Here is a 20,452-nt window from a genome sequence, read left to right as displayed (position 1 = left end):
CCAACAACAGCCAAATCCATATTCTTTTCAAGAACACATGGAACATTCATCAATATAGACCATATGATCTGGTATAAAACAAGTCTCAGTGTATTTAAAAGCACGTGCCATGCAGCAATGTAAAAGATCAACACAAGGAGCACTACTCAAGGAAAAGTGGCAAATGAAGGTCCTGAAGGCTAATTTCTCCAGTTAAGGTCAGTATCTTTTAACCTATGTGGTCGTAATCAAAGGAAAGCCAAACAGTTATATCTAGCCCAGACTGTTATTCCCCAGCACAGGAAGCTCTATAAATTCCCTAGAGATCAAGTCACAAGTAACATTCACTAACTGTACTCATAACCCCTGAGAGTTCCTAATTACTGCCAATGGAAGTTCCCGTTAATGATAAAGAAGTTAAATTTTATGACTGTGATGAAAAGTTATACTCTCATTAAAGTGGCAGGTTTTAGGTCTTTTTCTTTTCTTTCTTTCTTTTGGATAATCTAGTATACTTATTCTAGGTGAAGCTGTGACAATAAGATAGTTCAGCTATTTTTAACATATCAGACATCTGGTTTTACTTCAGTTCAAAGCCTCATATATCTAGTCTCATGAGATGTATTACATTATATTTTCCAAAGTTTTGATCATGGAATAATTTTGCCTTGCCCAGGATGAACGATGTAGTGTTTAGCCAAGGACTAGTATGTCTGAGTGAGAGCAAAATTATAGTTAATTTGGGGGTAAAATTTCTTATGAGAGGAGATATGCGTATTTGTGGAAGAAGTGTTTTAACTTTTAAAATATTTTTTAAGATAAATTTTAGAAGTTACATTTCTACAACTTAAATTCTTTCATGAGCAGTATAAAAGGGGAAGTTTTAGTGATTGGTTGAAAAAATTTAACAGAGACAATTCTATGAGATCAATTTGTACTCTAACTTCAGGAATTAATATACCAAAACTTCTAAGACAAATTTAGAATTTAAAAAAATTGTCCTAAACAGATAAAATTATCATACCTGAAATTATACAACAGAAAAAAACCCATAAAATGGTAGTGAATATAATAATGTACCTATATAAGCTCTGAGAAAGAAGACTTGGTACCACAAACACAAAGTAGGATCTTTGTAAGGAAGGAGTGGGATATTCGTACATTAATCTCTGAAAAAAATTATATTAGTAAAATGACAGACTTATATATGCATTGCTGCTTCATTACAAAAAAAAAAAAAAGTTTTGGGGCACCTGGGTGGTTCAGTCGGTTGAGCATCTGACTTCAGCTCAGGTCATGATCTCAAGGTTTGAGACTTGAGCCTCGCATCAGGCTCTGTGCTGACAGCTCAGAGCCTGGAGCCTGCTTCGGATTCTGTGTCTCCCCTCTTCCTCTGCCCCTCCCTGGCTCATGCTCTGTCTCTCTCTCTCAAAGATACACATTAAAAAAAAAAAAAAAAAAACACTTCTGTTTAAAGTTTTCTGCTTTGGAACTTTACTGTTGGATTTATTTAGGGGCCCGTTTTTGCAAATACATTTTCTTAAAAACAAAAACCTAAAATGGTCATAAATGGTAAGTCTATTTAGCCAAACCTCTTTATCAACCCAGATGAAGAATATGATATCACATTAATTGATAGCATATAAGTATGTGTATATATGAGTTTTTACAAGGAAGATAAGCAGACAGACAGACAGACATTCATCCACCTTAGGCAGCTCCCTTAGAACTGATAAAACATTCCTAATGAATAGAATTGTTTGCACAACATCTGTAATGTCAATTCATAGCCTAATCCATCATCCGTACACAGAAGTCAAGTGAGATCCCAAAGGCAAAATTTCCAATTAGTTTTGTCTGGAAAGTTTAGGGCAAAGGTAATAAAATCAAGAATCCTGTGCTGATTCACTGGGAAAGCATTTGTTTGCCACACTCCTTCACTAAGGAACAAAAGGAGTCAGTGGTTAGGTTGGAATGTGATTCATTAGGAATATCTGGGTGATAAATAAATGAAAGGAGATGACAAATGGTTGTCTGTACAACTTGCAAAACCTTTGTTTTCTTTAAGTCTGACTTTTAAGGGACTTTAAAATGCTTTTGCAAACAGGAATTCTACTTCTCAAATTCTTTTAATCATTGCTTTTCTCATCATAGTCAGAAAACAATTTACCTAAGGTTATGGTTTACAGCAAATCATTCTAGAAGGCTAAAGCATAAAACTATTGATTGCAAATAGGCACTGAGAAGTTTAACTAGTGTTCATATTATTGTTGTGAGAAAGGTCCCAAGTTTACAAAATAAGCCTCTGGTCACACTATATAAAATGCAGTAAATATAATGTCAAAAAGCAGTAATTTGAGCATTAATGTGCATTTGTTTTCTGAATCTGTTAGTAACTTACTAGATATAATCGGACTTCCATCTTACATTTATTTGATGAAAATCCTAGTAATAATAATTATAACAATGCCTGCATGACCTAAGTAACAGGGCAAGAATGTAAGAGATTCTTTTATTTTTTATTTTTTTCATGTTTATTTATTTTGAGAGAGAAGAGAGAATGAGCAGGGGAGGGGCAGAGAGACAGTGAAAGAGAGAATCCCAAGCAGGCTCTGTACAGCGCAAAGCTGGACATGGAGCTCAATCTCATGAACTGTAAGATCATGACTTGAGCTGAAATCAAGAGCCAGACACTTAACCTACTGAGCCACCCAGGCATCCCTTTATGAGATTCTATAGTAAAAGTGTTATGGTAAGTATAAAACTGCTAACCAAAACAAAAATGTGTAATAAATTCTATAGTGCATGCTCCCAAGTTATAAGGACACGCTATTGAAGTCATTTTTATTATATTGAATTAATCCATGTTTCCTTTTTTAAAGATTGTATTTATATTTATTTTTAAAAATTTTTTTAATGTTTATTCATTTTTGAAAGACACAGCACAACTAGGGGTGGGGAAGAGAGAAAGGGGGACACAGAATCTGAAGCAGGCTCCAGGCTCTGAGCTGCCAGCACCAGAGCCTGACGCGGGGCTCGAACCCATGAACAGCGAGATCATGATCTGAGCCGAAGTCGGACACTCAACCGACTGAGCCACCCAGGCGCCCCTAAAGATTTTATTTTTAAGTAATCTCTATACCCAACCTGGGGCCTGAATCACCACCCTGAGATCAACAGTCCCATGCTCCACTGACTGAGCCAGCCAGGCGCCCCTAGACATGTTTTACTTATCTTCTCTAAACCTAAGCAACTTGTGATCATAAAGTTGATTTAAGTGTTCAGGAGAAGAGAACCACATATTTATAGAGAACTTTAAAAAAGGCTATTATAAATTATTTAAAATATATACCCAATAGGACAGATTTCAGCTAACCTGAATCTCCTTATCTTTCATTAAAGCACACATTAGTAAACAGTGATTTAAGGGCAGGAAGTTATCCAGTCTATGCATACCCCTTTTGTTTTGTGAAAACCTGGCCCTATGTCCTGGAGACCTTGGTTTCTTCTTTTGATGTGGTGATACTCACAAGAGTTAATGCATGAGTCACTCTTTGGGGAAAGGCAGGGAGAAGAGCTGATCATGCCTTCATCAAAAAAAGCGCAAACAGACCTTTTCTAAGAAGGGCCTGTTTGGTCTTCCCGCCAGAGTCCTGAATCACTGCATACTTAGAGCCAGAGTCATTATACCTATACAGAGCATTATCCAGTTACACCAGAATCCTACTTTTGCCAATGCCTTCCCTCATTTTTGCCTTATACAGGGATAGACAGGTGAGCAATGAGGCATTAATCAGAGTCAAGCAGGGAAAAAAGAGGTTGGCTAACAATTTTTTAAAAGAATTCTCCTACCTCATAGCATTAAACCATTACAATATTTCTCTTACTGAACCTACTTCACTATTTCATTTCAATCCATATCCATGCAGTTTTCCAAGTAACATTTACTTTAGGCATTAAAGAGCCAACAGTCAAAAAGTATAAGAAATGTCTACACCTAAGGAAAACACAGCTTTTTAGTAGCATACTATAAAGTACTATATACATACTATAAAGCACTTGTTCATTAAAGGAAAAGACGGGGGGGGGGTTACAGAAGGGTTCTATAAACATTCAACAGCAATCAAGATGTCATATTTTTAAATATACAATCATTACCACATACTTTTGTAATGAAATAATCCTAAACTTTAAAGCAGAAACAGGCCTCTGAATTTTACACAAAGGCAAATATCTCACAACTAACTTTTTTTATTTTATAACAGAGAGAAATTTTTTTTTCTATTACAATGGTCCTATTAAACAAATGACTCATTAATACTATTCAGATGACAATGCCTTGATGTTATAGCTTTTAATAAAACCTAATATATTCTACAATGTAATTGAACTGTTCCAAAGCTTTTCTATATACCAACTGCATCTAGACAGGGCAACTCTAACACTTTCAACACGTGACTATCCCTCACATCCAGGAATTCAATGGTTAAAATGTATATGCCAAAGGGAAAAGTTATCTGTAACGTATATTCAGCCTTCTATTTATAGCTCAATATTTGGGTGCCTTTTACCATTATTGTTGATAGTTCTTGTTCTTATTAGACTTCTTTTTCTAAGAGTGGGGTTTTTTGAAAGGAATCTAGGACTTCTTAAGGCTTTGTCCAGGAAACTGCTCCACCTAGTGTCAGAACTGTTCACATATTTGAGACTTGTAAATTCCTGTCTAAGGACTCATTCTCTTTGTTATTATTAAGAAAAATAAACTTTATAAATCATAAATGGCACATACAGTATACAAATGGCTCTTTAATCATCTGCTTGCCTTATAACTTGGTGAATAATAATATATGTGTGTTAAGGAGCATGCCTGAGATATATTTCTCATCAAGTACCAAAGTTCCTGTTTTTGTTAGCCCGGTTGTTTACAGAATTATGAATCATATTTTTCTAGTAACAGGAAGTAATTCTAAGGTGGCTACTGAAATAACCCATCACTTCTCCCAACTGTTTTTAACACTCTAAACTTAATCCATAAATTACTTACTTCTCATAATGAATGCAATGTTGTAAAAACGAGTATTTAATAGCTGCACACATTAACAATTACTACATGAAATTAGAATTAAATCTTACTGTCATCAGGCAACTCATTTGGAGGCAATTCCCCCATTTTCCTTTTCATGCAAAATGCATTCTTTTTCCCTCGATGGTTTTCTAGACCACTCAAGCACTCACACAACTATATTCTCTTATAAACCATCACGTTAAGTCTAATATTATGACTGGAAGAGAGAAATGATATTTTTGGCAAATGGATGAGTCAAATGCATATGTCTTATAAAAATCCTTAGAAGATGGCTAGCTCACTAAGGCTCCCAAACTCAATAAGCTTCTTCTAATGAACTACTGTCACCTTGTGAGTTAGAGCAAGGCAAACTACAGCTTGAAGATCAACGTGTTTCTGTGAATAAAGTTCACGTTCCTTTACATATTGTCCTTTGATCCTTTCTCATTGTAATGACAGATCTGAGGAGTTGCAAGAGAAACTGCATGGCCTAAGATATTTACTATATGGCTCTTTACAGAAAAAGTGCTGACCAATGAGATGTCTGGCCCTGATCAGACCATTTAAGGTGGAAATAAGAGGTTATTAACATCAGCAACATTCCCTTCATTAAGTTGTTTTTACTCTGGGTATAATTTCCACTAATAAATAAGCATTCCTGGATCATTCATGTTCTAAATCTTCTGAAAGGAAATCTGCTACATGCTTAAGACTAAAAGAGATTTGTTAATGGATTTCTGGAAATTAATATCCAAGAGAAGAGTGCTTAGAAGGCGCAATCTGAGAAAAATCTGCCAGCCACAGAAGCCTTTTTACATCTGATCTACTTATTAAAAAACATGAGTAAAGTAAATGAATGAAATCAGTAACCTGCACTACTTTCCAGGCAAAATTTGCTCATGAGATAGACATCACACAAAGGAACAAAAAAATGCCTAAGAAATAAAATAGGCAGAGAGCAGTTTACAAATGCTATTTAATTTCTATTTTGTTATTTAGTAAGGATTCTTTTCTTATATAAAAAAATAACATATCTTACTATAGATATACCAGAGACCATAAGCATGCTCATAAACACTAAATAAAAAAAACAAAAATCACATTTTAAATCATTACGCCTGGTGTTTATCTAAATTCAATGCAAAGAGCATATTACAATGTTATTTATAAAGCAGAGAGTAGATGTAGTTTTATTTGCTGGGGAAATAAAACAGAGGCTGTAGTGGTGTTCAATATAAAACTATTATGCAAAATAAGAAAAAGCTATAGACAGATTAGGTCATTTTTCATCAATAGTCATACCCTTCCTACTGTCTCTGCTTTAGATCAGGTAATTACTACCTCTCACCTGGACAATTGCCTTCTAACTGGACCCCTTATTTTCAGTTGCTTCCCCACCAAATCTATCCTCCACAATGCTTTCAGAGTTATGTTCCTAAACCACATGTTAAAACTTGTTTGGAAAACTCTTTGTGACACATAAAACATAAACTCCAGTGACATTTAAAGCTTTCCACAATCTGGCACCAATGTATTTTCACACATGGGTCTTCTTTCCATTTCCAAGATTTCCTACTTTCATATCTGACTGCCTATCCCTCAATAAACCCATCTTCGTGAACTTTTCCTATTCTTTCTCCAAGAGAATTCCTCCCCATTTTAGGAGGTCTTATAACAATTTATGAATATCACTATGAGAGTATTTATATTTGCCATAATGTCCTACAGTATATGTATTTATGTAATATATATCTTCTGTTCTATATAATGAATTCCTTTTTTTTTGTAATTCACATAGTATTTCAGAGTGTTTTTTTTGCACTAAGTAAATGTTCAAGCTTTTTGAAGTGAACTAAAATGAATTACTACAGTGATGACTTTATGAAAAAATTCAGTTTTTTGAGAATATATAAGAAAACCCGTTTGTTCTCAGTCTTAGTTTGAAAAAGCCTCACAAAAATGAATGTTATCTAAATGAACACTTCCTGATTTTAGGAAGTAGTTAGATGCCAATTTAAAATAACTATAGCAGGGGTGCCTGGCTCAGTTGGAAGAGCATGCAACATCTTGATCTTGGGGTCATGAGTTCAAGCCCCATGTAGGGTGTAGAGAGTACTTAGATAAATAAAACCTTAAAATGACTATAAAATTTCAAAACAAAACAGTATATGTACTACAACAGAACATTTAAATACAGCATATACAGAAAAGTCCATTATACATGAGTTATTACAGCACAAGCATCCTCTACCTAGGTCAAGAAATAGAAACATACAACAGAGGGACCTACTCTACTGGTTGTTAAGGTTGATTACAAAGCTAGTGTAATGAAAACTTTTTTCAATTGGTCTGTCAATTTCTACAAACTTTGACTGATATTGCACTGATTCTGTGGATAAAACTGGGAGAACTCACAGCCTTGCAATACTGTATCTTCTAATCCATGAACATGATATTCCTTTTTATCTAGATTTTTCTGCTTCCAATAATATTTTACAATTTATGTAGAAGTGAACCATATCTTTTATAAGATTTATTCCTAGATTTTTGTTTTTAATAAAATGCTATTATAAATAGTACCTTCTAAAAAATTTCACTGTTTTTTACAGTATGTAAAAATACAATTGTTATATATATATTGACCTGGCATCCAACAATTATACTATACTCCCCTATTAATTCTCCAAGTTTGTGGAAGTTATGACCTTCTCTCGGTAGTTCTGCCAAGTTTTGCTTTTTATTTGTTTTTATTTTTATTTTTCAGAGTAAGCTCTACATCCAATGTGGAGCTTGAACTCATGACAGAGATTTAGAGTCACATGCTCCACAGACTGAGCCAGCCAGGTGCCCCAAGGTTTGCTTTTTTTTTAATGTTTATTTATTTTTGAGAGAGAGAGAGAATGCGTGCAAGCAGGGAAGGTGCACAGAGAGAGGGAGACAGAAGATCTGAAGCAGGCTCTGCGCTGACAGCAGCAAGCCCGATGTGGGGCTCAAACTCATGAACCATGAAATCATGACCTGAGCTGAAGTCAGACACTCAACCAACTAAGCCACCTAAGCGCCCCCCAAATTTTGCTTTTTATATGTTGAGTATATAAGATAAATACAAATATAACTGTTATAACTTCCTGGTGAATTAATCTTTTATTATTAAGAACTGACGCATTCTATTAACACTTTCTGCCTCATACTCTACTTTGACTTCAATATAGGTGCATAAGCTCACTGACATTTCGCTCATCTTTTTCCATCCTTTTACCATTAATCTTTCTGTGTATTCATATTTTATGTATGTAGTTTGCATACAGCAAATAGCTAAATATTTTTTTACATTTATCTGGACAATAGAAAGTGATATTTATTCCACTTACATTTATATAATTATTGATATATTTGGGATTTAAATCTACCACTGAATGCTTACTCATCATCCTATTTATGTTCGTTTTGTCCTTCCTTGCCTTCTTTTGGTTTGGCTTTTAAAAAATTACTCAATTTTTACCTGCCCTTATTAGCTTGATTTTTATATATTTTTCTAGTGCTTACCCTAAAGATTATAAAATAAATCCTTGTTTATTAAAGTGTTATATAAATGAATATCTTGCCTTTAACAGAATACAAAGGCCTTAGAATAATTATTCTTCAATAATTTCAATTATTCTACATCTGATTTGTAGATGATGTATCTTAATTCTCTCTATATTTTAATCTCTTAAGACATTATCATTGGGGCACCTGGGTGGCTCAGTCGGATGATCTTACAGCTTGTGAATTCGAGCCCTGCGTCAGGCTCTGTGCTAACAGCTCAGAGCCTGGAGCCTGCTTCTCCTTCTGTGTCTCCCTCTCTCCCTACCCCTAACCCACTCACGTTCTGTCTCTGTCTCTCTCAAAAATAAATAAACATTAAAAAAAAAAAAAAAAGACATTATCATTACTGCGACATCATACCTGAGCTGAAGTCAGACGCTTAGCCGACTGAGCCACCCAGGCACCCTGATGTCAATCTTAATTTCAATTTACCCATATATTTACCCTTCTTATTCTTCATTTGTTCCTGAATCTCTGGGCTTCAATCAAGAAACACTTTCCTTCAATTCAAAGAATATCTTTTACTATTTCCTTTAGAGAATGTTTGCTGATGACAAACTTTCTGTTTTTTGTTTTTTTTTAGTACCTTTATTTTACACTGTTCACAGGATACTTTGAGTATAGAATCCTCTGTTGGTAGCTATTTTCTTTTAGCCCTTTATTTAAAGATACCATTCCACTGTCAGCTGTTAACTTCTCAACAAAATCCATGACAGCAAGAAATCAGTCTTACTGGAGTTCTTTTGAAGACATCATGGTTTTTTTTCTCCATTTCTTTTTGTTCTGGACATTTTTCTCTTGCCTATTTTGCAGTTTATTAGTCCTCTCTTAGGTATATCTACTGAAAGTCCATTAATTGAGTTCTTAATTTCAGTTACTATGTTTTTTCAATTCTAGAATTTCCACTTGCCTCTCTTTTATAGACTCCAATTCTCTGCCAAAATATTCAAACTTGTTTATTACCTTGAACACACTGCTTTAAATTTTTTTTTTATGTTTACTCATTTTTGAAAGACAGAGACCGAGCACAAGCAGGGGTGGGGCGGAGAGAGAGGGGGACATAGAATCTGAAGCAAGCTCCAGGCTCTGAACTGTCAGCACGGAGCCCGACGTGGGGCTCAAACTCATGAACCGTGAGATCATGACCTGAGCCAAAGTCAGATGCTCAACTGACTGAGCCACCCAGGCACCCCCACATTGCTTTAGATTAATACATGTATAATAACTTCATTAAATGGATCCCCTGTGGATCTTTTTCTATTATTTCTTTGTATTGACCAAATTAACTTGTCTCCTCAGATACCTGATTACTTTTCACTGAGTGCTAGACTTATATATTAAAAAAAATATGGAATTAATGTGAAGCCTAGCATGATTTTATTTTCCTCTAGACTTAAGATTTAAGCCTGAGCTTCAGTCTCTGTAAGGGCTAATTTATATCTAATTCATCCTTACCTTTAAAGTGTGGCTCCTTACGGTTCCAATCCAAAGCCTGCAAGTTTATCAAAGCATATCATTTGCCAGTATCACCTGTCTAGGTTTCCTCTTTAACATTACGGTTGCCGTTATAATTCTTTGCTCTTTTTTTTTTCTCTATGATACCTTTAGGCAGACTTTTTTTTTTTTTTATTTAGAGACAGAAATCACACACACACAGGCACAAGTGAGAGAGGGAGAGCAAGGGCTGTCAGCACAGAGCCCAACATGGCACTCAATCCCAGGAACCATGAGATCATGATCTAAGCTGAAATTAAGAGTCAGATGCTCAACCCATTGAGTCACCCAGGCACAGGAGTTTTTAAATTTTATCAACCTGTTAAAGATACTTTCATGAGAGTATTGATCTAAATTGCCTAATCTATCATCACTGGAAATGAAACAATTATCAGTGGTTTTCAACTATGCTATGACATACTGCTGTATTAAAATCAATTGTGGGAGCATTTGCAGCAATGTGGATGGAACTAGTGTATTATGCTAAATGAAGTAAGTTAGTCAAAGAAAGACAAATATCATATGATTTCACTCTTATGTGGAATTTGATAAATACAAAACAGATGAACATAAAAGGGAAGGAAAAATAAAATAAAAGCAGAGAGGGAGGAAAACCATAAGAGACTCTTAAATACAGAGAACAAACTGAGGGCTGCTGGAGGGGTTTTGGGTGGGGGAATGAGCTAAATGGGTAATGGGCATCAAGGAGAGCACTTGTTGGGATGAGCATTGGGTGTTATATGTAAGTGATGAATCACTGGGTTCTACTCCTGAAACCAATACTACACTGTATGTTAAGTAATTTGAATTTAAATGAATAAATAAAAAATACAAAAATAAATAAAAAATAAAAATAAATAATAAACAAAGGGTGTGAGAGTCCTATGCAAAGAAAATTTTAAGACTTAAAAAAATGTACAGCACCTGTGAGACATTTTATTAAATTCTTGGAAGAATTTAAAAACTCAATTGTGGGAAATGTTGCTTATAATTTCTTAAGAGTAACAGCTAAAGTGTGTAAAATGAAATGACTGCCTTTTAAATAAAATCATAGTAAGAATAATGATAATAGCAGTAGCTATCATTTGAGAACCTTATATATACTAGCCAGTGAGCTGAAAAGTGTACATGTGTTATTTCATGTACATGTGTTACTTCATCATTTCAATAACGTGTTATTTCAATCCTCAAAACAGCCTTATGCAACAGGCATCATTCCCATTTTCAGCTGAATAAAATAAGGTTTAAAAGTTAAGAAACTTACCAAATATCATAGTAATATTTGACTCAGCATTCAAACCGAGCTGTTTGACTCTGCATATGCCCTATTATCTCTCATGATAGGAATGAAAGATTTCAGTCCCATAACAAAATCACCTTCAATTACTTGCATATTCTTGAATAATAAAGAAAATAATGGAATTATGGCATTATATCTGAAACTGGGCACACCACAGGAGTATGTGCTGCCTGCAAATATTTATATCACGATGGAAGGAAAGGCTAATAACTGTTAAACTAATTAATGAATATGGAAAACTACTAAGAAACTTATTTTCATTCACATGCATTATAGTTATAAATACAGATAAATAATAGAATATGCCTCTATAATCTAAGTAGAGCTATTTAAAGGTTTCATATTTATCTAGAACACAACTTGCAAATATAGCAGTTACATTGGTTGTATTAGCAATGCCACCTAGTGGCAGCTAAAGAATAGACAGACGTAGGAAAAAGTTCTAGAAGAGTGGTTCTTAAGTTGCTATGCATTAGTCTTTGGAGAATCTTATAAGTCCTTTTTGCCAGAAAGATGCATATTTTGTAGACACATAACAACATGTATAGTGTTTCAGGAAATTAACAGACAGACCTCTTGAAGCCCACTTGTTGACTATTACAATTAATGGAACAAACCAACTAACTAGAGGCACAACTAACCTCCCTTGACCCTTGAGAAAAAAATCCATTCACTTTCCTTTCCCTTACTCTCTGGTTAGTAATCATTATTCCTACATAAATAGCATCTAACTTCTCCTTTGTGGCTAGATATATGTTCTCTGAAAACTACTAGATTTCCACTGTTTTCAAATCATTTTACAAAATTTGATGGTAGCCCAAACTAGTCATTTTTCCCTATTGATTTTCATTAAATTTAATGTGGATCAAACAACTATTTTTACTTCTGATGTTGGAAGTAATGAGGACTTTCAGGGCATCTGAATTAAGTTATAACTTTTCAAATATATCTAAAATATAAATAGTTTACTGACAAACTTAAAAATCAAGACTGCTTCTCCATTTTATTATTTTTTTAAACTTTAAGTAGGCTCCATGCTCAACGTGGGGCTCAAATTCATGATTCTGAGATCAAGAGTCGCATGCTCTACCAACTGAGCAAGCCAGACACCCCAAAACAATTTTTCAATTTTAAGGGCAGACAGACAGGTATCTAATATTCTAGGAAATATAGTAACCCTTTGAGATGATCATTTAGTTGTACAATGAATTATAATGAACTAAGTGAAACTTCCAAAAGAGGTAATTTCCATATTGAGAAGAATCTAATTGGGAAATTTTGTCTATTTAGGAAAAATTTTTCTAGTTCATTTTTAAGCCATGACTTCCAGTAAAGAGTACTGTAATGAAGAATGAATTAAATCTTTTCCTTTTGTTAAATTTGGTTTCTTCTTCATCTATTTTACTACAAATTATTATTAAAAGGATAGTTAAATTTCTGACTGCATTACTCTCCTAACATGGTCACTTGTTTTCTTGCCTGAGGAGTTACATGTTGTATATGGAAAATGTGCCAGTTTCATTGGTACAAAAATATATGACATTAGAATGTTAATATCACATCCCTAAGTGAGAATAAAGGCTCATAAATGAAGGGAGGTATAATTAGGACTTTCCAAACACAATTACATTTCACAGATACAAAGCAAAAGGAGTGGCCATCTATAAGGATAAACTCTGTTGACCATCTGTCACCAAGAAAATGTTAAGTTTTTAAAATAGGGACACCCAGGTGGCTTAGTCAGTTGAGTATCCAACACTTGATTTCAGTTCAGGTCATGATCCTGTGGTTCATGGGTTTGGGCGCCCATAGGGCTCCACACTGACAACTGCCTGGGATTCGGTCTCCTCCCTCTCTCTCTCTGCCCCTTCCCCGCTCTCTCATTCTCTCTCTCAAAATAAATAAAAATAAACTTTAAACAGGCTTGGGATTCTCTCTCTACCTTCCCCCTCTGCCCTCCCCCACTCACTCTGTCTCTCAAAATTAACATATATATATATATATATATATATATATATAGAACAAATTATATGTTATATATATGTTATATATATATAACATATATGTATATGTTATATATATATAACAAATTATTTAGAATAGCTTCTTAAATATCACAGATCAAATTTTTATTTTTTATTTTATTATTATTCACTGTTTATTTATTTTCGAAACAGAGCGCGAGCAGGGGAGGGGCAGAGAGACAGGGAGACACAGAATCTGAAGCAGGCTCCAGGCTCTGAGCTGTCAGCACAGAGTCGAACGCAGGGCTCAAACTCATGAACTGTGAGATCATGACCTGAGCCGAAGTTGGATGCTCAACCTACTGAGCCATCCAGACACTCCACAGATCAAATTTTAAACCTTTATTTGATTCTGCTTTGCTTCTGGTTTCCTGGCTATTTTTCTCTGTTCTAGAATGCCAAAGTTTACAAGTGGACAGTCTTATTGATGAATTTTTTTCTTCTACATCTGCTACCCTATTGCTTATTGACTACCAGGTGAAAAAAGACATATATAAACCCAACTACACGACATTTTGGAAAGCCAAAACTTATAGAGACAATAAAAGGATCAGTGTTTACTAAGGTGTCACTGGTAGAGGGGAGGTGGAAGGCAGGATAAATAGGTAGAACAGAGCCAATTTTTAGGGCAGTAAAACTATTCCATATGATACTATGGGGGGGGTACAAAACATTATGTATTTGTCAAAACCCACAGAACTGTAAAACAAAGTGAACTCTAATACTAATAATAGGTTTTAGTTTATAATGTATTGATACTGGCTCCTCAATTGTAACAAGGGTACCACCCCAAAGTAAGATGTTAATAATAGGGAAACTATCATTATGTTATACATCTGAAACTAATATAATATTTTATATCAATTATACCTCAATAGAAAACAACAACAACAAAAAACAGGAGAACCTGTGTGTGTATATAAAATGGTACGTGGAAACTTTTTTTTTTCCTCAATTTTTCTGCAACCCTAAAACTGGTCCAAAAATAAAGCCAGAAAGAAGGGAAAGAAAGGAAAAGGAAAAGAAAAAGGAAGAGGAAGAAGAAAAGAAGGGAAAGAAAGAAAGAATTCTTAGTCCATTACAAATTTCCCTTCTTTCTGTCCAACCACTTGCACCAGCAACCCACCTGGATCAGGTGAAAATCTCATGTACCTTGCAAGATAATTATAACATCCTTTTAAATTTCTCTTTTCAGATACTTATAATATGTACTCAATAAACAACTGAATATAAAACTGTTTTCTATTCAGTTAATGGTATCAACTCAAGTAAAAAACCAACAATTATCTTTGGCTCCTTTCCCCATAATTAAACCATAACATCTTTGTGATTATACTAGTAAAATTTCTCTAAGATTTGTCCCGTTCAATCCCAATGCTGTTGCCACTCCAACCACTCTTCTGAAATATTTAAAATTTATGCCATCTTTTGTTTTCATTCCACTTGACTTCTCTCTGCAAATTCTTTTTTGTAAACATCCCCTCCTCTCCATACTGCCTGCTACCTCCATGGAAGCCTGTGTCTTTCAGAAGGATTATCATAACTGCCCATCTTCTTTCTCTCCCATTTTCAATCTATCTCCCACACTACAGCTAATATCATATGTTTAAAATGCAGATCTGGTTATTTTACTTGTATTTAATTTTAGTGCATTTAAAGTAATTCTAAATGCTACTCACAAACAAAAATCAAATTTATTTAGTGCTGAAAAAAGTGGCCTGATCCACTCTGCACTCCAGTTTATTATCATCAGTGATAATGCCACAAAACTTTTATACAGCTCTTACCTATAATGCAACAGTTTCAGCTGTTCCCTATTTAAATCTTCATACTTGCTGAACTAATATATATAGTATTTACTTTAATGAGAGAGTATAATACCTTCCCTCAAATAGCTATTGAAGAGTTTCTTCTACACTTGTGAAAAGTCTAACCACATTCCATTAAATCTGCACTCTGATCCCCCAGCAGAAGTAACTAGTTAATTTATGGAAGCAAAGACTTGATTTTTCACTCAAATGAATTTTATAATAATTATTGATTATTTGTATGTTTCTAAAACCTTTACTGGATATCAATGGAACTAAAATAATAATGTTTTCACATCACGACATTTTATAAATGTCACCTTATAAAGGTTTCTTATGGATATGAAAAGAAACAGGAAACATATAACTTCCTTGTTTCAAATTTCTTTACCCTAACTTATTGTGCAATTTCTACATTTCATTAGAATCACTACCTGGGTTGCTTTTTAGATACTTCTAAATTAATCCAGTGCTACAAATTAGTTCCTTAATCTGGTTTTCCCAAAGAATCTCAGAAGAAAGATTTAGAAAAGAACAGACTGGTAACCTATAACCATTTAGAAGGAACCTATAACCTCTAATTCCTTCTTTTCTCCTCTCCCTCAACCTCAAATATAGTATTATATGTCTAAGAATTTAGTTACTAAAGAAACACTGATATGGATTAGTTCTCTGGGATTATGTCCCTATTTGGGATTAAATCAGCAAGCAACCATGAACAGAATTCTAAAATTCCAGATTTTAAACTCCCATAAACTTGGAGAAGTTATGAATTATAGATTCTCAAATTATTCTTCAGACCATTAATTTAGCAGCCTTCTGAACAATCATTCCTTAATACTTACCATATCTGCTTCTGAAATGAATTCATTGAAACATAAAGATTGGAAACGTTTGCTGTGTTGAACTTTATTCAGGAATCAGTACTGCTGTGACAACTTTTCACCTGTCTTTCCCCAATCAAGATCAGGCTTTTTTCATATGGAATTGTTTTCAATTCCTCAGCAAAAGGAATAGAGTGAAACAAGAGAGGAATCCAGGGCACAAAATCTGATGAGCACTCACTCCTCAAGTCCATACTTACATGACCGTGAGAGTGCCATTTAAATTCTGTTCCTTAGATGTCTTGCTCATCACCCCCTGGTCCTAGCTCTGCTATTACTTCAGTACATTTGTTAATGTTTAAAGGAAAACCTATCTTTTATCTCCCCATTTTCAACTAAGTAAAATAGTATTTTTTAGGAGGGGTACATTTTATACTTTGATTTAAAAGGATTTAAGAAAGCTTTAAGTTCGACATGTGTTATATATATTTCATTAACTACATTCAGTAAGAATACCAAAAATGACTATCCAGGTGTATGCATGTGGTACTTGAGAACATGAGGGAAGACACCATTTCTCATTTGCTGATTAACAGAGAAAGCAAACTGTTCAAATTAATTCTAAGCCTTACATGAAATCTTGTACATTTAAAGAACTTCAGCTATTAAAATGACCATTGCATAAGCAAAAGAACCATTATTCCAAAACCTGGAAGGAACATTTCCTGGCTGAATTAATTTAAGTGAACAATCTCATTTGCCCAAGGGTTTTTCCCTCTTCTCTTTTTAAATCCTCAGCCCAAAAGGAAAAACAAAACAATTCTAAATCAAACTTAAAAACACTGATTTGAGGATTAGAGTGCTTCTAAAATGCAAAGATGGATAACTAAAAATCTTAGAATTTTAATTCCTGAAGCACCAATTAAAACATCTCTTTCAATCTTGCTTATTAAAAGTTATTCTTACCAGATAAAGGAGGAAGGTGTGCAGCCCTGTTCCAAGCCCAACAGAAGACAAAATTCCTAAGCCTATCCAGTAGGCATACAAGAGAAATTGTTTCTCTATACGTTGCACATACTGAAAAACAAAATGGATGCAGTGGGAGGAAAAAAACCTTGTTAAGCAAAAATACATTATTTATCACCTACAATCAAACTAAAACCAACCAACTAAAATAAGTTTCTAATAGGAAGAAAGCATTAAGAGTAAAAATTCCTTGAAGAGGCCTAATTCCTTGTATATGTGACAGCAGAGAGACAAAAAATTCATCTAATTAGAATACAGATCTTGTTTTTAGACCTTTAAAGTCCTACTATTGTGAATGACATTTATAGGAAAAATGCAAATTACTAATATGATTTAACTATGAGAATAAAAGTCTTAAAGGTATTTAAAAGTTACAAAAACTTTAAGAAAGCATCATAATAAACAGTGGTAAGAGTGGGACAGTTGTTCACATATTTGTGAATGGAATATATTCTTCTTAATCAAAGTAAAAAAATGGAATATAATTATTTTTGTATATTTAAGGCCGAGATGCTTTTCAAACTAGAGCAAACTGAAGTCCACTGAGCTACGGACTTGTTGGAAGCATTCCACATATTAGATTCTAGACTCTCACATTGGCAATTAAATTCTTCAGACCAGTTCCTTACAAACTCTTAATGGCATACATATATTTCTTCAAAATAGTTAAAAGAAATGCATTTAAAACTATAAAAACTTCTCTGAAATTAGAGGTGAACTGTTTTAAAATATAAAACAATACTACTTTAGAACCACTTCCTCTTAGAATACATTAATGTTTTGCTATTTTTAACCAAAGTTTTGACTAAACACCATCAGGAAAGTTACATTTGAATCCTTGAAAATAAAAAGAAATGATATATGCCAAATATAAATGCTCAGCAGCCATGAAATGCCACAATATTTTTAATATTTGATCTTTTAAGACATTAAGATATCATTTATGATATAAATGTAAAAAACAAAACCAAATCTAAAAATGTGGAGGGCAGAAATTTTACCAAATCCACAACAGTCCCATTTTGAAACTGTTTGGGATTAGGGAGGGTACAAGAATAGAAACAGAGGAGTGTCTAGATGGCTGAGTCGGTTAAGCGTCTGACGCTTGATCTGGGCTCAAGTCATGATCCCACAGTTGTGACATCGAGCTCTGTGCCAGGTTCTGTGCCGGCAGTGTGAAGCTTGCTTGGGATTCTCTTTTTCCCTCTCTCTGCTCCTCCCTGGCTGGTGCTCTCTCTCTCTCTCTCTCTCTCAAAACAATCATTAAAAAAAACAAATAAAAGGGAATAGAAAGAGTTGCTGAACCTCTTACCTGTTGATGTGCTCCTTCAACACAATACGTAGCTATAAGTACAGCAAGCAGCAATAAAAAAGATACCACAATGCTTTGACGATGCCATAATCTTAAAAACAAAATAAATGAAATATCTCACAGACTCATTTTTAGGATTCAGCACTCCCAAAACAATTTCTTGTTGAAGCACTTAGGTTGTTTAGCACAGCTACAGAATCAGTTTTTTGGGGTTAAACTCTTGTCCTTAAACATGATGGTCTCTTAGGGTACAGAAGGAGGGCAAGAGCAGATACATAGGTATAGAACACCCAATTTTTTTTAATCATAAACCCTATGGTAACCTTTCCCTTACCCAAAAGACTGATCTAATATAATGAAATATATATATAATGAAAAGAGCGCTGGCCTTCAAGTTAGAGGACCTGGATCAGAGTCCCTAAGTATTACACTTTGAGTAAGATGTTTAACCAATCTGATTCTATGTCTTATTTTTAAAATCATAATACAGTAGGGGTGCTTGGCTGGCTCAGTTGGTTAAGTATCAGATTCTTGGTTTTCCCTCAGGTCATAATCTCACTGTTTGTGGGATCGAGCCCTGCACTGGACTCCTTGCTGTCAGTGCAAAGCCTGACTGGGATTCTCTCTCCCTGTCTCTCTGCCCTTCTCCTCTCTCTCTTTTAAAATAAATAAATAAACATTTACAACTAAATAAAAATAAAAATAAAACAAAATAAAATCATAATACAGTTGACCCTTGTACAATATGGGTCTGAACTGTGCAGGGACTACATGTGGATTTTTGACAGTACAGTACTGTAAGTGTATTTTCTCTTCCTTATGATTTTCTTAATAACATTTTCTTCTTCCTAGCTTACTATATTGTAAGAATATTGTATAGAATACATATAAGATACAAAGGCTTCTGGTCAAAAGTAGGCTATTACTGGGGTGCCTGGGTGGCTCGGCAGAGCATCCAACTTCGGCTCAGGTCATGATCTCACAGATCATGGGTTCGAGCCCTACGTCGGGCTTTGCACTAACAGTGAAGTGCCTGCTTTGGATTCTCTGTCTCCATTTCTCTCTGCCCCTCCCCCACCTCTCTCTCTCTCTCTCTCTCTCTCTCTCTCTCTCAAAAATAAACATTAAAAAAATTTTTTTTAAAAAGTAGGCTATTACTAGTTAAGTTTTCTAGGAGTCAAAATTTACACACGGATTTTCAACTGTGTGGGTATTGACACCCCTAATCCCCATGTCATTCAAGGGTCAATTGTAATCATAAACTTGTTTTACTGCTTTCGCAGAGTTGCTTTAGGGATCAAATGAACTGAAAAATATTACAAAATGTTTAATAAACTGTATGTACAATAAAAATGTAAGATACTATTAAAAATAATAACTTGGGGGGGCACTCAGCTGGCTCTGTCAGTGAAGCATGTCAGTGGAGCATGTCGTGATGTCAGGACTGTGAGTTTGAGCTTCACGTTGGGTGTACAGTTTACTTAAGTTAAAAAAATATATAGGCATCCAACTCGGCAAGGAGGAAGTCAAACTTGAGAAAATTCTTTGCAGATGACAGGATACTCTATATGGAAAACCCAAAAGATTCCACCAAAAACCTGCTAGAACTGATCCATGAATTCAGCAAAGTCGCAGGATATAAAATCAATGCACAGAAATCAGCTGCATTTCTAAACACCAATAATGAAGAAGCAGAAAGAGAAATCGAGGAATTGATCCCATTTACAACTGCACCAAAAACCATAAAATACCTAGGTATAAACCTAACCAAAGAGGTGAAAAAGCTATACACTGAAAGCGATAGAAAGCTTATGAGAAATTGAAGAAGACATACTAAAAAATGGAAAAATATTCCATACTCATGGACTGGAAGAACAAATATTGTTAAAATGTTGATACTACCCAAAGCAATCTACATATTCAATGCAATCCCTATCAAAACAATACCAGCATTCTTCTCAGAGCTAGAACAAACAATCCTAAAATTTGTATGGAACCAGAAAAGACCCCGAATAGTAGGCAAAGCAATCCT

At 34.5% G+C, this 20,452-nt stretch overlaps 2 protein-coding genes across 4 annotated transcripts in view; one reads left to right on the top strand and one right to left on the bottom strand.

Moving 5' to 3' along the window:
• Window positions 1–20,452, bottom strand: part of VMP1 (vacuole membrane protein 1) — a 133,406-nt gene that overhangs the window by 83,552 nt on the left and 29,402 nt on the right. For both annotated transcript variants that reach the window (XM_049637791.1, XM_049637792.1), the window contains exons 4-5: window positions 18,421–18,511; window positions 17,049–17,159 (exon numbers count right to left, since the gene is read on the bottom strand). In XM_049637791.1, coding sequence (XP_049493748.1) covers window positions 17,049–17,159; window positions 18,421–18,511 — 202 coding nt within the window. The remainder of the gene's footprint in view (window positions 1–17,048; window positions 17,160–18,420; window positions 18,512–20,452) is intronic.
• Window positions 37–20,452, top strand: part of PTRH2 (peptidyl-tRNA hydrolase 2) — a 56,430-nt gene continuing 36,014 nt past the window's right edge. Inside the window, exon 1 of one of the 2 annotated variants that reach the window (XM_049637801.1) lies at window positions 37–197. The gene's annotated coding sequence lies outside the window, so the exon portion shown is untranslated. The remainder of the gene's footprint in view (window positions 198–20,452) is intronic. The other variant, XM_049637798.1, reaches the window with a different exon arrangement.

This window comes from Panthera uncia, chromosome E1, assembly GCF_023721935.1.
Source record: "Panthera uncia isolate 11264 chromosome E1, Puncia_PCG_1.0, whole genome shotgun sequence".
NCBI lineage: Eukaryota > Metazoa > Chordata > Mammalia > Carnivora > Felidae > Panthera > Panthera uncia.
The sequence above is the reverse complement of the archived record's forward strand: the minus strand, read 5'-3'. Positions and strand labels throughout refer to the sequence as shown.